The following is a 15,436-nucleotide window of genomic DNA, read 5'->3' as shown; positions in this document are numbered from 1 at the left end:
ATTTTATAAAATGTGTTTCTTCAAAGCACAAATTAAAGTCAGCAAACCACATCACTTAAATAACTGGTGAGATAATAGGAGATGGGAGCAGAGAGACCTCGTCTGCTCTCTGCTCTCCTCCAGCAAGTCTATGGGACTGCATTCAGCCAGGGAAAACTTGAAAGGGGTAAACACCACGCAATCAGCGACAGGCAGCTTTGCATATTTTCCCGTGCTACAGAACATGCTGGGATGCCAGTTTTGGCACTTGGGGCAGAAGGAGGGAACTAGCTTTTCTTCATGGACCTATAAGCAAATCTCCTCATGTGTGAAAACCTGGATAATTAAAGTTTTATCATCGCAAATGCTTTTGGAGGCATAGCATTTTCCAGATGTTTCGAGACCTTGGATTACACAAATTCACAGTGATGTTTTTTGCCTTTATAATGTTATGTTTTAAAAGTCCTGCCTGAGTCTCATTCCCTCAATCTAATCTGTAATATCACTTCACTTTATAGGGTACCTGCATCAGTGTATCATAGAAAAATGGTCTCTGTTGCTGCCATTGGAATAACATCTTTAACTTTAAAAGAGAGTATTTGGCAGCAGAAGCTCAGTTTTATCAAGTGGAAGCATAAGGGCCTTTCTGAACACAGGTTTGCCCCCTGCCCCCTCCTCATCCACTGTTTATTCAGCTAAAGGTTGGTTCTTAAAAGCTACAGATCCACGTAATGCTCACCCAGTAACTCTGGTTTCTTTCCTGACAGGATTTGGTAGAAGATGTGATAGTCTCTTTCACCCGGTTGCTGGAAAATCACTCGGGATTTCTCCAATAAATCTAGTTGCACAAAGAAAAATTCAGTGAGAAAGGCTCTCCGAGCTTTCAGATGAGCAATTGTACTGTTTTAAAAAGGAGAGAGTTTGCTGCTTACAAATCTCAATATCAGCAGATGACAGCTTGCCTGTGGTTCCAAAATGGATTCGGATAAATTTACCCTAATTCACACAGAAGAATATTCTAATTAGTGCATACAGTATACACAGAGGGAAACAAAGGATACTGCTTGAAGGCAATCATTTGGCCCAAAGAATCAGTTTATGCTAACTCCTTGACTCTGGACAGGCAGATTTTCGATGAGAAACATCAACCAATGATACTACACTTTTGCAAGATTAAATCTCTACATACAGCTATGTAATCAGCTTGTGGGAAAAGGATAACTTATCTGCCAGGCTAAGACACGGGAATGCATGTAGCTTCCAGTTTCATGATGCAGTTTTACTGTAATGCAGGACTCAGAGCAATAAGCCTGGGCATGAGACACACAAGCTCCTTTTTTGACTCCTCCTCATTTGCAGTCCTGTCTTATATGCAACTACTTGCGTCAGAAGGGTGCTGTGATTTTACACTGCTTTGCCCATTAAATTTGCATATTCATCTCACCAAATTTCAGTTTCCATTTAATTTATCATATTCAAACACATCAGCTTTTTTAAGTAATTAATTTCCATTCCAGCTGACAAACTCCTTATACAATCGTGTAGCTTTCCACAGATGCTTACAATTTCTGACCCCTCTCCACCCCTTCCAATTTCGTTTTTAACTGGATTTTTTAGGGCAGCATGGGCTACAAACCCAGGCTGTCATCCTCGTGCTCTTCTCTTTGGACCTTGGAGCCAACATCAACCAGATGTGGCAGAGGCAGAGCTCCTGAGGGGAACGCTCTCCTGCAAGCCTAATGGAAATGAGGAGAGGCCCAAAGCCATGTCAGCACTGAGGGACAAGCAGGGGCAGCTTACTCAGCCAGAAAGGTAGAGGATCAAAGGTAGGAGTACTGCTGCATGTGTGGGTCTGCAGAGCGGCAAGATGTGGGAGGGAGCAGGGACTGTGGAGTATTTCTGACACTTAGTGACAAAGTAGAGCCATTTTAGCGAGAGGGAATGACTTAGGCTAGTGGAAAACACGGTAGGAAAATAAGGCTATGCAGCAGAGACACTCCGGGGGAAGATCTGCCATTGCTGTTCAAAGGGCTTCATAGCCCTAGGCTTTGCTTCTCTCCTGATCATATACAGTTTAAACAATTATTCAAGGTGGATCTTTCTTTGTTTCTTTTTATCTTTAATCCTTCCAGTATTTTTTCCTGGTTAGTTCCTCCTTTATTTTTCTTCCACCGTGTGGAAATCCAACCATTTTAGTGGACAAAATGAGAAGAAACTTATGAAGGGACTATTACACAGATGTTATTAACTGGCCATTGTTGAAGAGGACATCATTACATTATGTTACAGACTTACAAAACGTGAGGAGTTGTCATTTCTCAGGGTTTTGGCATTTCCAAAAGCTTCTAGGGCTGGGTTTGCTTGAATGATTTGATCCTCCAAGGTTCCCTAGAAATCAAGGTTGAAATACTTATTGTGAAACCTATGGGCCACAAACTCAGCTGTCAACTGTAACTCAGCCATGCATTCACATATAGAGAGAAGCCTCCATAGCAAAGTGATATAGCTCCACCCTAAGGGCGGCACAGTGTGAATGGCAGAACAGCAAGATCCGCAGTCAATTATGAGTGCTTAAAAGGCTTCAAACATTCTGCTGCTCTCTACTGTTTTTGCTTTGTAGATTTGATATTTTACGCCATCTGCATATGAAAGAAATCACCATATATTCCCATGTACTGTGAAGCATGTGGGGACATACAAGTGGATGCATGTAGGAGAGAGGCTATTGAAGACAGTGACAAGCAGTAAAATGAATTAGATTTGAAAGCACTTGGAGCTTGTAAATTTTGGGATTCTTGGAGGTGAGAAAAGCATTGACTGTCACTTGCACACATGTCCGTTTGCTGAAGAAAATTACTCTAAGTCCTTGGGCTTGAGGAACCCTTCACTGGGGGAACCACACAAAGTGAAATGCTGAGGTTTGTGACATGGACTGGCAGAGCACAGTATCATTTTCACATGGAAAAGATAAAATAGCAAAGCTGATGACTTACCCCAGTTTTGGTAGCTGGTTGCTGTCAGAAGAGGCACACAATGGAGGGAAAAAAAAAAAAAGAGAGAGAATGTGATTACTAACATGAAAGACATCACAAAAGATACAGATTAGCAAGGTTAGATGTCTATTGGGCACCAACACACCAGCAGGGCTTTTTGAATCACAAAATAGCCAAGTTCTGTTCCTACTTAGCTCGTTGTTTTAACCACTGCTCCAAACATCTACCTGGTTTTGCTCTGGAGATGTTTCACAGTGAACCAAAAGGCTAACTAACTGGACAGAGAAAAGAGACTGGTGCCAGGTGGTAAGAATAAAAGGGTGTAAATACAGACAGACAAGTTTTAAATAATTAGATCTTGCTGCACTTGAACTCTTGGATTATTTGAAAAAAAAAAAAAAAAAAAAAAGCATGATGATAATGAAAATAAAATGTGACCTGAGCTGGCAAATTACATGGAATATCTTCCAACTGCAGTATCTGTTATTTGCACAATTGTTCTATGAGCACGCCAGGTTTCAGACACCATTATGAACACCAACCCCATTGCACACAGAAAGCTGTCTCTGGACCACTCCTTCATTTGTTCAGAGAGCCTTGCAGGCTTCAGTTGAATGTATATTAGATTTTGGTGATGTGAGCTATGCGTACAGCATCCCAGCCTGGCTGAAATTTTGGCCTTATAGATACAGTTCATAGGAATCAGTTAGTTCACCACAGAAGAGTGCTGAGCCTTCAAGTGCAATGAAGCTCGTAGTGAATAAGCTCATAGCAACATAAGATAAAAAGCAGCATGGATACAGTATTCACTGTAACCTTACAGAGCACTTATAAGCAGAACAGCACTTATCCAAAGAGAAATACAGAAAAGCTGATTTAAAAAAAAATCTTTTGTCAAAACATTCCTTTTTTGTGGACAAAAAAGCTTTCAACCAAATAGACATTTTGATGAGAAATTATAATACTAGTCCTTTTGAAGACTATTTTCTATGTGAAAAAAAATCAAATTTCTTAATCTTCACAGTCTCCCCGTCTTTCAACCGGGTTTAACATGATCAGAAACACGTTTAACACACATGAAAACTAAAAGTCCTAGAAAAAAGCAGCAGCAACAAGCAGCTGTTCAGGACCAGGCGTGGTTTTGCTGCTCTGTCTGGAGCACGGCAAGTTAGGTGAGCGTTGCCTTTCTACCTTCAGAACAGCATGCTCTCAGTAATGCCATGTAGAAGCGCCAGTGCCTTTTCCCAACAGTTTATTTTCTTAACCATGCCTGTTGAGGTCTAGCACACGGTTCAGTGTCTGGGATGTAGACCTGTGGGGTTAGCGGTACACAACAGAAAAACCTTGGGAGTCGGAAATGTGTGAAACAGACTTACGTTCTTTTTACCAGGTTCACCCAGGGCTGCCACTGTGGCAAAGTACTGGATGACACGTTTCGTGTTGACAGTCTTGCCAGCACCGGATTCTCCGCTAAAGGAAAGCGGAAGATAACACAGGCATTGCTCAAACCGCTGTAACTCATCCTTTCACCCTCCTGTCCTGCCAGCTCCTCCCCGCACCCAGGCTGTTCTCAGAATCACTGACTGATTTCTGCAGCCTGTTGTTTGGCCATTTCAGTGAAAATGACATTAAGGTGACCGAATGAAGAGGTGAATACCTACGATAGCAGCAACTAATTCTCCACATGATTGGGCTCAGAAATCTAGTACAAACCCACACTACGCTGAGCTTCCTTTAAGGCCATAAAGTTTTGTTACATATATCCAGACTGAGGATCTAGGGTATATCTATGTACAGCCAATGAGCTGGAAAATGTACAGAAAAGCTGCAGTAATTTGCTGGCATTACCCAGGAGCACGAGTGAACTGTGTAGAGACACACACAGCTCTCCATCCTTCATGCTTGTCAGTAAGTGAAGTGCCACTTCTTTTCTGCCTTGGTCATCTCCCTCCTTTTAGATGCGTCTACACAACATTCTTAAATATAATTTGCAGCAAGAGCAACCGCATTGGAAAGAAGGAGTCTTCCCAATCCAAAGGAGGGCAGCCACAGCATGGCTAACCCTGGAAGAAGCTCCTTTAACTGCCTGCTGAGTTGTTTTCATGCCTACTTGGAACAAATACCAGATGGGGATCAGAAATGGGCCAGCCTCTATCAAACCCTTACCTACTCCTTTCTCATGGGGCTCAAGGCAGGCATCAGATGGCCAAATCGCCAGTTACGTGGCTTGGATCAAGTTCCAGGCTAAATTGCCTGGAGCTTTCAAGAGTCAACTTGTATTTCGGTAGGATTTTTTTCTTTTCATTTTTTTTGCAGCAACAGAGTCTCAATTCAGTCAAAAAAGAAGCACTTACGTGATCAGCATAGACTGATTCTCCCGATCTGTGGCGGAGGAGGGGAATAAAGAGACAAATTTAGTAGGCTGTACAAATTGCTTATTATAATTGCAAATGAGTACCAACTATTCCAGAATCAGTCCTGCAAGAACAGGAGAGAATCACATGAAGCAGAGATGGAAAGATAAAATCTCGTATCATCTAGTCCAACTTCCAGCAGTGCAAGTTCTAGCCCTGCCCTGAATCCTCCTCTCGTGTTTTGCTGAAGTCGGTATTAAGGACCTGTCAGTCACGCACATCCTCCCTTTTTCTGGGAAACTATAATAAGGAGAGTAATTTCCTGTCATCAGAATGTTTCTTTTCTTACTCCTGAGTATGCCTTTGCTCACACCTGACCCTTCTGCTCCTGCAATACTAGACCAACCCAAGTAATTTTTCTGTTTGTTCACGTGCTGTTCCTTACTATGCGTATGTGCTCTTCTTTACTTGGCCTTGCTGCTGGAATTAAGTTTTATAGCATCCCTGCTATTAATGGCCTGACCAGATATTAGCATTTATTAGAACACTTTGCAACCTTAATATATTATTAACGAAGTACAGCAAGTGCCAAATCATAGCAGCTTCCCAAGCCCTTGAGCCTAAATTCCTATATTGTTTTTTAATTCCAGTTGTCATAAAAGGCTATATATTGGGCAGCCTGGCCATATTTCATCCTTATCTGATAGAAGAGCATTTCTTTGCAGCCACACACACATACCTTTCCTCAGCACCCCTCTGCCCAGCGCCTTCTGCCCCCTCGCAGCTGTGGCACTTTCCATGTTATTAAAAGCAGGTGACAGCAGGGTGTGTTCCCAACAAGTCTCTTTGGGATTTACCCCGCCGCCTCGCAGGACCTGGTGTGAGCACATCACTGCTGCCCTCTGCTGATAAACTCGGTTTTTCCAGTAACTTGAGGGTCAGGGCGAGAAAATTTCACGGGAAAATCTGGAGTTGGTTGCCGCAGGGCTGGTGCCCAGACCCACAGCAGTCAGCGCGACACCAACCCATGGCAGGTTTGTGCCAAGCGATGTGCACACAGCACCCGAGATAGCTGCCCTTAGCTAACCTTTGAATGCACACATCTTGTAAGCCTTACGATACTGTCCGTAAATTTATTTTTGAGGCTGGGAAAATGCTTACAGACCTTTGGGGCACGGCCCTGTTTCTGTTACAAACTGATGGGCTCACCCAGTTCAGACAGCTAAACTTGTGCACCTTACAGATAATTCATATACAGAGCTTACTGTTGCCAGAAGTACCACAGGGGAGTCAGGGGAGTTTAAAAAAATAAATTTTATATATATACACACATTAAAAAAAAAAAGTATATAAAATTGACTCATATTGCTGAGCCCCTGTTGCTTGTGAAGTATTTGCACATTTGTTACACACTGCAAAAGCTCTCACAAACTTCCATCCAGTACCAATCACGTCAGCTAAATAAAGCGAAACGAAATTTGAAAGCGAACAGTGCCACTTACTACGCAGCATGTCGTGGTACGCGTTATCAGCAATGGAGAAGATGTGGGGAGGAGCCTCCGAGCGCCTCTTGCCTTTGTAGGCAGCAACAACCTCCGCCTTGTAGACAGGCAACCACTTGTAGGGATTTATAGTCACGCAGAATAAACCAGAATAGGTCTAGGGAGGAACACAAAACAAAAGTGAAAAAACCCACTCAAGAAATAAGGAAAAAAGTCTTAGTTAGCCAAGCAGGACCTGGTGTTGCCAGCTTCTGATTTGAGTTTGAATTCTGACTTGAATTTCAGCCTTTGATTTCATTTTTAAAGCTACTGGTCTGCTAAGTGACTTCTTGTTGGCAATTGGTATCAAAACTACAGATATTAAACAGTTTTACAAAGGGAGGGAAAGTATTTTCAAGATGACAACCAGAAACAGTAACAACCCCTTCAGCAAAACAAAGGAGCAGCAAATAGATCTACATCTGATTTTCTGCGTTGCTATCCCATGAGAGCTGTTTCCTCTTGGAAACAGTCATTGCGAAGGAAAGAAAAGCTGCAGCTTTCTCATTTGAACTGCATTATTAGGACGAGAAACAATCTCCCATTATTAATTTGATATGAACACCTCGGGGCAATTTCTGGTGGGTGTTCAAAGAGAAACTTCACACTGTTATTCCCCAAAGCTATGGAGCTTTTTTCAGCTTTTGGAGAAACACAGTTGGTAAAAATCTAGCTTTATAGTCGCTCTGTGGGCTACCTACATCAGTTAGCTGGGGCCTGGTGGTTCTGAGGAAGAGCGAATTTTCGGTTGTAACCCCAGGGAATCGGTGTTAGCTGGTAACTTTTCAGGTACTTAGTCCAGGTTGAAGCAAAAATCTTCAAAGAAACCCAGTTATTCTATGGGCACAAGCACTATGTGCACACAGATTAATGAGCTCAATTACATTCTAAAAGTTTCAGGTGAAAACCAGGTGTCTTCCCCTAAAAGTACCATTAGGACCTGCTCCAGAATGGCCTTGGCATGAGTCCTCAGTCCTATTTTCTACAAGGAGAAGAAAACGCCCAACCAGTAAATGGATTAAGGCAAGATGAAAAATTTAATTTTCTACCTATACTGATCTGCAAGAAAAGCTACGCTTTAGGCCATACATGCCCGCACGGGGGTTATTAGAGAAATGCAGGAAATGTTTAACGATCAGAATTTAAATGGGAAAAAGTTTTATTTGCTCCTCTGATGAATACCAAAAACCAGAACAGGGATTGGCTAGAAAAATCTATAGATTCCTCTGACCGATTTCAGATAAAATTGAAGGCCACAAACTGAGAGCAAAAGTTTGGCTTCATAAAATTAGATGCTACTGAAACGTGTACTGGTGCTGACAGAAATTATGTTCATGATGTCACAGGGAAGATACAAAGCAAGGGAGAAGGCCAGAGCAAAACGAGTCCAATGTCATCACTGAAAATAAAAGGAATAAAATTACCGAACTAAAGATAGAAAGGGTCATACTTAAAATAAGTCATATGTGGGCTCTAATTGAGGCATTGTTTCTTAACAAGGAAACCTCCATGGCTGCTATTGACATGGATTAATATTAGAAGAGAAATAAACTAGGTCTCCTCAACACCTTGATTACTGAAAATATGCCCCATGACACCCCAGCTAGACACCATCTTATTCATTCAGTTTTGTCTGTCTGTATTCAGACGCAAGCCAGCTCCAAGCAACTTCTTTCCTGAAAAGATGAGCAAGACCCTCAGTTTTGTGGCTTATCAAAGTTGCAAAGTGAGTATGAAGAACATGACATGTTCAAACATGGAATCTGTACTTGAAATGCAGATTTCTAAATATACCGTTGTAATGACCCTTACATAGATCATCCAGTTCTTGTAGCGCTTTCTCAGATTGTACAACACAGACGCCTCATTCAGATGGGTCAGCATAGCCATGTCCTCGATCATGTCAAATTTGGGAGGGTTCATTGACTGTACGTCGTCTTCTTTTATAGTCATGGTCTGCAAAGACAGGTAAGTACAGCACCACTGGAAAACACTGTCATCACACATCTTATAGGAGAACATATTTTTCCCTCCCCCTGTAGATGGAAGTCCTTCAGTTCAAACCCGGCCTACATACACAATACGTTTGTTTTCACAGCTGTCAGAAGAATGGGGGAAGGCCGAGATGATAAAAGTAAGGAGCGCGGTGGTGTGGCTGCAAAAGGAGCCATGGGATTTAGCCGCAGCCTGGGCTTTTACCTCTGGGGGCCAAACCAGACCTGTCTGGTTGCACACCTCTGCTCACAGACCACCCGCTGCTGTGTGGTGGGGCTGATGCTCGCTTACCCACCACCGCACTGCTGTTTTCCCCTTGGTGGTTTTTCATGTGTCATTCTGATACGGCATCAGTTACCGGGGCTTCGCCTCCACAGCCCCTTTCACAAAACTGGCAATTGAGCTTAAATTGGGACAGGTAATTTCTGGAGCTTGCTGCTCCAGCCTTGCTAGTCACGGGTCAGACAAAACCAGTTCTGTACCCTTCCGTCTGTCGTCTCCACGGTCACTTTGCCACCGCTGGTTTCTGTAATTTCAGCTTCGACGTAGGCTTGCTTGTCATCAGGAACCCAACATTTCTTCTTCCCTGCGAAATTAAGGAGATGGAGGGTTCACAGCCCTGCGACAAACAGTAACACCATGCCTCGCTAAGTGAGATGGCTGGGGTTGTGAGATGGCTGGGGTTGCTTTTTCCACACAAGTGACACAAAACCTCTGGGACCGCGGCAGATCGGCAGTGCTGGGGAGCTGCCTGCCAAAGCGGGAGGCGTAGGGCTCCCAAATGTTGTCTCCCCTTTGAAGCTACCGCTTGGCTTCCTCTAGATCCTTCTAGCACAAGGTGTCAAAATATTTCACAAATGCTGGCTAAGCCTCAGCCTCCATGGGAAATGCATAATCATTATCACCAGGGTGCATATGGAGGAACAGATCCAAGCCCAAATTAAGGCATTTGCTAAAAAGTCACACAGAAAATTGTGATCTGAGCGAGGAATTCAGCCCACAGTATTTGCCTGCCAGCTATCAGATTTTACCTTATCCCTGCACATTCTTCTGAGGTTTGTCCTGAAAAACAGCAGTATTAAAAACTCATTGAGTTATGTATGTAGCTTTTTAGAAGTCTGGAGTAGCTGCACTAGAGCTTTAGGTCTTTAGTTACAGCAACTAATCTGAAGAGCATATTACTGTGGTTATTGGTGTATTTATACTTACTGCTACACCTCAGGGCTCATGTAAATCCATTTCATGAAAAATAAATTATGGGAAACTAAAAGCTAACATCAGGTTGTCATGCAGCCTGCAAATCAAACAGATGTACAGGTACAACATAAAGAGACATCTCGTCAGGCTGCAGAATCTCTCCCATTACAGGAACATCGGTGTGTGGTGTTTTAATTCCAAATGGACAAAGTGATCCCCTCTTTAGCTGAGCAGTACAAATATGCCTTACTTCTAAATCTAATTACTTACTTACTTAATATAAATTGATAGATTATTTCTATTTAGTACGACCTGGAGGCTTCTTACAGCTTTGCAGAATAAAGAAACCAAAGCATGGTTGAACCAGCCACCTCAGCAGCAGCATCATCACAGCAGCGACAAGGGAAGCTCTGCATCCTGCTTTGCTCTGCATTCCCACAGCTACACTTGGATGTACCCCTTTTCCTGCTTACCCTGCCACTGGCAGCATAAAGGGTACCACAACTCACCATCGAAGGCGACGGTCTGCGCCATCATCAGCTCCTTCTCACTCTTTCGGAGGAAGGGAGCAGCCTCCCCGAATTCCGACATGTCCATCATCTTGGCAAAGGTTTAAGGTGGCACAGCTCAAAGAGGAGAAAAGAAAGGGACCTGGTCTACCAAAGAAAGGGGGGAGAAAAAAACGTTGTATTTCTTGGATGACCTGAGACAATACAAAATACTCAAGACAACGTGGCAGGAGGCTGATCAAAGCGATGATTAATTCGAAACACAAATATCTAACACAGGGGCTATACTGCACCCTTAGTTAAATCCTTCCCTGGCTCAGCTTATTTAAAGCCAGCCAGATCCTGCGTGGTTCAAAACCTCGACTTGGGCCACAGTTATCTCCACAGGAGAATTTAATCTCTTCTTTGTGGCACAAATGGTGCTTAAGAGCAGGAGATAAAAGGGACCACTTGAAGTTGTGATTTTAAAAACCACTTAGTGGGGGCCTCTTCTGGCCCTTTCAAATTTGTCTGGAGCAGGCTCATCCTCTCCAGCACACCTCCCTGGGGCTGTGCCACTCAGACACTTCAAGCATTGTCCCAGGCAAGCCTTTTCAGGGAATCACGGAGCAAGACTCCACTGCTGCAAACTGAGAACTGCTGCAGGGGTGTGCACTACATACGCCCTTGGGGCGGCTCCGGGGACACGTGCCCACACTCCTCCTGGAGAAAGCCGGCACTGGAGCGGGAAACAGCTCTGCTACCTGCAGCACGCTCCTCCCATCGCACAAATTAGCATGTCGGAAAAAACAGGACTGACATGGCTCCGGGAGGTCCTGTGCTGGTGTCCCTTCCCAAGATGCTGGGACCTCCAGATTCACCAGCTTGGGTATCCCCCTGCAGCAAGGCACGGCAGAGGGCGAGTGTATCTGCAGTTTTGGTGCAAGAGCTTCACAGTTTTTTTAGACTGATTTGAGTTTTTTAGTCCAGCTTAACACCTACATTTGTTTCCTCAAATGACAAGGCCATGGTGTTTAGCAGCCTTTCATCATGAAAGAGAGGGCGGGGGACATGGGTGTAGGTGAGACCGATTTGCTGGGTTTGTGCTGCCAAGCAATTAATTTTATCATTATGTACTCTCTGAAGTGATCGTACTTATACGTTTTTAATTATTTTTTTTTATACACACACACATATAAATACTTATACACACACACGTATGAAAAATAGTCAGGGTGTTGTCCAGAGAACACCTAAAAGAAGTTCCCTTGCTAAAAGGTGTACACACAGACACACTTTAAGAATGTCAGGGTTTTTTTCCTTTGACATCAAGACACCGTTTGATTACTATTCAAAGCTGTACAAGTGACCCTCAGATATTACCTCTTCCCTTATTTTATTCACAAATTTTCAAGAGCCTTATCAAGACAGATACTGTAGTCCCTCAAAATTTAAATCCATTTCTTTCTAACAGAGTCCTGGTAGGGATAAAAACTCTTCATCAGCCAAGGCAGTTTTTTTTTTCAATGGATTCCTCCTGGGTAATGTAAAACCCTAAGACAGTAGAGCTGTCAAATGTTTTACATTCAGCCCTCTCCTGCTGCTGCAGTGCAAGCTTGAGACCTTCTGTCTTATTGCTGTAGAGCAAGAACTTCATTCCTCAGAACTAGCCTTGACTTTTTTCCTTTTTAAAGATTAAGGGCCTACATAAGCACAACTATTGTTAATTATTTTAACATCATCTGAGCTGACCAAAATTCCCAACTGGAGACACAACTCCAAACTGGCATGGCAAAGTCTCTCTCCCATGGGGAGTGTGTCTTAGCTCTGGTGGAACAATGAAATTACATCAGTTCATACATTTAAACAGAACGGCATTAGAGCATGTAAGTGTCATTTCACATTAAACGTACAAATGCCAGTGTTAATCTCTAGGACTCAGGACAGACTCTCACAAGTCCTAAGACACACTAAAGTACTCTAAACCACTTCTTTGCAACCTAGCTCCATTTGCAGACCTCTTAGGGACAGTTACTCAGCTATCACCTTCTTATCTCATTTTATTTTTTTTTCATACGTATATTCAGGGCCAGTCACTATGGCAAACGTGCTATGCTGTAGAGAAGCACTACAGCAGGTAGGAGAGAAGCCCTTTTTCTTCAGTAATCTCATGTGCTTGGAGCTACGACAGAGGCGAGAGCCCAGGCAGCGCACACCTTGCGGGTGCAGAGAACTCAGTGAGGCAAATCCATTGCCAGATATGACAAATTGGAAATGTTGTGTGGCCTATGGCCATAGGATTATTCTTAAAAGGCAGTACAGTTGGGAAAAACAAGGCAGCGCTAAAGATGTTTGCTTTCCTTTTAGTCTGTTCCAGCTAACAACAAAAAGAGCCGGCCCTTGTATATGAACTTTGGAAGATCGTTGAAAACACCTACTCCCTGTAGAAAACCAATATTGTTACATAAAGTTAAGTGGCATGCCCAGGACTACCAACAGTTTGGTGGTGCGTTCAGAGTTGGAAAGCAGGGACCTCATCTTTCTTTGCCGGGGATGTTGGAAGAGCTACTGCAGTGCTAAGGGCTCGTCCTCAATAGCAACGAGAGCAAACATCACCTGTCTTTGAAAGGGAACACAGTAATTCTCCAAGGGTTGTAACGCAGGTTGGATTAAAAAACTCCTTGGACCAACGAGCTGCTTAAAATTGTGAGCTGCATAAGCCATCACCTCTTGCAGATGTCAGAGAAGACAGAAAATATGACTTGCAGGTACTGGCTAATCACTCCGCTCAGGCGCATAATTACAAGGTACCTGACACTTTCCTAAGCGGTTATTCTAGCTGGCTAAACGAATGCGCTGATGTTAGAGAAGAAACATGTATTTGCCGTCCTAGCATTCAAGCAGCATCTGAGGATGACTAACACAGTGCTATATGTTTAGTGATATTACTACAAAAACCTTAAGCCTCATGAAAACCCTTAGTCGCATCACAACCACGGTACAGTGTTAGAGCCCAGCTGGCTACCCGCATTTAGAAGTGAGAGAGGTTGGTACTCACCCTGGAGAGCACACAGAAAGCGTCACGGCTCCTCCTGGTCCAGACTTTATATGCCCCTATCTCAAGGTCACTGGTGATAACTGCTTAAAGGCATCAGCAGTTTTCCTCCATGCCTATATTTGTCCGCCAGATCCCGGGTGAGGAGACAATGCCCGAGGAGGGGACACGTGTGGCTGTGCCCTGGTGAAGGGGGGGGGACAGGAATGTCAGCGGGGAGCGGCATGCTCCTCGCCGGCCACCCCTCGCCACACCATTCTTGCTCCATGACTTCATGGAAGAAGCTTTTCCTGCCTCTATGTTTTCACAGGGGCAAGTATTGCTTTTCCAAGTGCCTCAGAACTTAATTACCATGGGCTTGGGTGGGGGGAGGCGGGGAATGTGTGCGCATACTTGTGTGGAAATTAAGACCATTCAGATGTAACTTCCCAAGACTATGAAAATCAAAGCTTCTTGCACAGGAGAGAAGTGATTTTAAAGGGAATTCGGTAACATGAGCCAAACTGCCTTCAAGCAACAAAGCTAGGATGTGTTCCCACATCCCAGTCAAGCACTTTAAATCCCCTTCTTCAGAGAATAAAAGTCAAGCCTCTAGGCTCACATTTGGGATACACAGGTATTCCTCAGTTTATGAACAAGGCAAGACGGTGAAGAAATTTAAGAATATATTGATTCTGCCTGGAAAGTGAATCACAGATAATGAACAAAGTTGGCATCAATTTTAGTGAGTGCTTTGCTTCAGGAATCTCATTTGTGAGACCAAGTTTAGGCAATGTCTGGCCTTCTTATTGTAAACTCGTTTTTCCTGTAAAACAAGCGCCGTAAGTAACTCAGGTCTCATTTCACATCAACCATAAATAGCAAAACAACTGACACATCCAGATTGATTCACTTTTACCAGCATGGCTAAATATATAGGTTTCCTTTGGTTCCAGCATCAACTGAATATAAAAGCACAAAGGAAAATAAATATTGTGGGTAATGCTTGTTGGCCATAAGAAAAGACAATGTATTTGGGCTTTAGAAAACTTAGTTTCAAGGAAGCAAGGGGGAGCAGGGAGGGAGCTTATCCACAGCTTCATCAAATTCTTAGCTACCGGCAGGAGCAAATGGTTTTGTTTGTGACCAGGCAAGAAGAAAAATGTTTGCATACTGTGTCGGCTATTTTTAAAGCTGTTGTCCTGATGACTGGAGAGTGACAGGTTGTAGGTTTGTAAGAAATGGAGGGATTTATGGAAGTGATAGACTCAAAGACGGGAGATTGATGTGGCAGGTCTGAGGATTTGAGTACTTTAGTGGCCTGGTATTTTTAGCGTTTGGGGAATGCAACCAAGGGACAGAGAACCACTACTGCTTTGCTCGAGGCATGCCCACCTCCAGACGGGCTTAAGTTGAGGAGAGGGACCTCTGTTAAAGTTATGGGTGAGGCTTTCGGTCCTGCTCTGGATACATCTGTGAGAGGAATGAGCTGAAGATGAGCGGTGTGTGTCACGCTCCGGCGCTTGACTGGCTCTCATGCCCTTCTCATTTGTTTCCTTAAATCAGAATCGCATCCCACCCACCCCAGCCTGCTGCTTTAGAGGTGCTCAGGGCCCTGCAGCATGGATGTGTGTTGATGTCAGATCCAACTCATCACCTTTTTCTTTTATATCCAGCAAAAAAAGAAAATAAAGCTACTGATCTCAGCTGCTTATGTGAACAGTGAGTGAATGTGCAAAGCTCAAGCAGAATCTCCTGATCACATAATTTGAAACAAGGTAAATTGCATCCATCACCAAGATTTACGGATGCTGTTAATCTGCTGTGAAGACTGAGAATATGATTATTTCATGCC

General features: G+C 43.5%; 1 protein-coding gene across 4 annotated transcripts in view; it reads right to left on the bottom strand.

Annotated features, from left to right (window-relative positions):
• Nucleotides 1-13,732, bottom strand: part of MYH15 (myosin heavy chain 15) — a 48,823-nt gene extending 35,091 nt beyond the window's left edge. The window contains exons 1-11 of one of the 4 annotated variants that reach the window (XM_054196990.1): nucleotides 13,606-13,732; nucleotides 10,569-10,715; nucleotides 9,345-9,448; nucleotides 8,680-8,823; nucleotides 6,829-6,985; nucleotides 5,327-5,354; nucleotides 4,349-4,442; nucleotides 2,973-2,993; nucleotides 2,275-2,367; nucleotides 912-975; nucleotides 719-817 (exon numbers count right to left, since the gene is read on the bottom strand). In XM_054196990.1, the coding sequence (XP_054052965.1) occupies nucleotides 719-817; nucleotides 912-975; nucleotides 2,275-2,367; nucleotides 2,973-2,993; nucleotides 4,349-4,442; nucleotides 5,327-5,354; nucleotides 6,829-6,985; nucleotides 8,680-8,823; nucleotides 9,345-9,448; nucleotides 10,569-10,659 (895 nt within the window). In that variant the 5' untranslated portion in view covers nucleotides 10,660-10,715; nucleotides 13,606-13,732. Of the gene's footprint in view, nucleotides 1-718; nucleotides 818-911; nucleotides 976-2,274; nucleotides 2,368-2,972; nucleotides 2,994-4,348; nucleotides 4,443-5,326; nucleotides 5,355-6,828; nucleotides 6,986-8,679; nucleotides 8,824-9,344; nucleotides 9,449-10,568; nucleotides 10,716-11,230; nucleotides 11,346-11,367; nucleotides 11,445-13,605 lie in introns of those variants that run through there. The other 3 variants (XM_054196979.1, XM_054196981.1, XM_054196997.1) reach the window with 3 other exon arrangements.
• Nucleotides 13,733-15,436: the final 1,704 nt, after the last annotated feature.

The sequence above is a fragment of the Rissa tridactyla genome, chromosome 1, assembly GCF_028500815.1.
Source record: "Rissa tridactyla isolate bRisTri1 chromosome 1, bRisTri1.patW.cur.20221130, whole genome shotgun sequence".
NCBI classification, from domain to species: Eukaryota; Metazoa; Chordata; class Aves; order Charadriiformes; family Laridae; genus Rissa; species Rissa tridactyla.
Note: the sequence above shows the minus strand (reverse complement) of the source record. Positions and strands in the feature narration are given on the sequence as shown.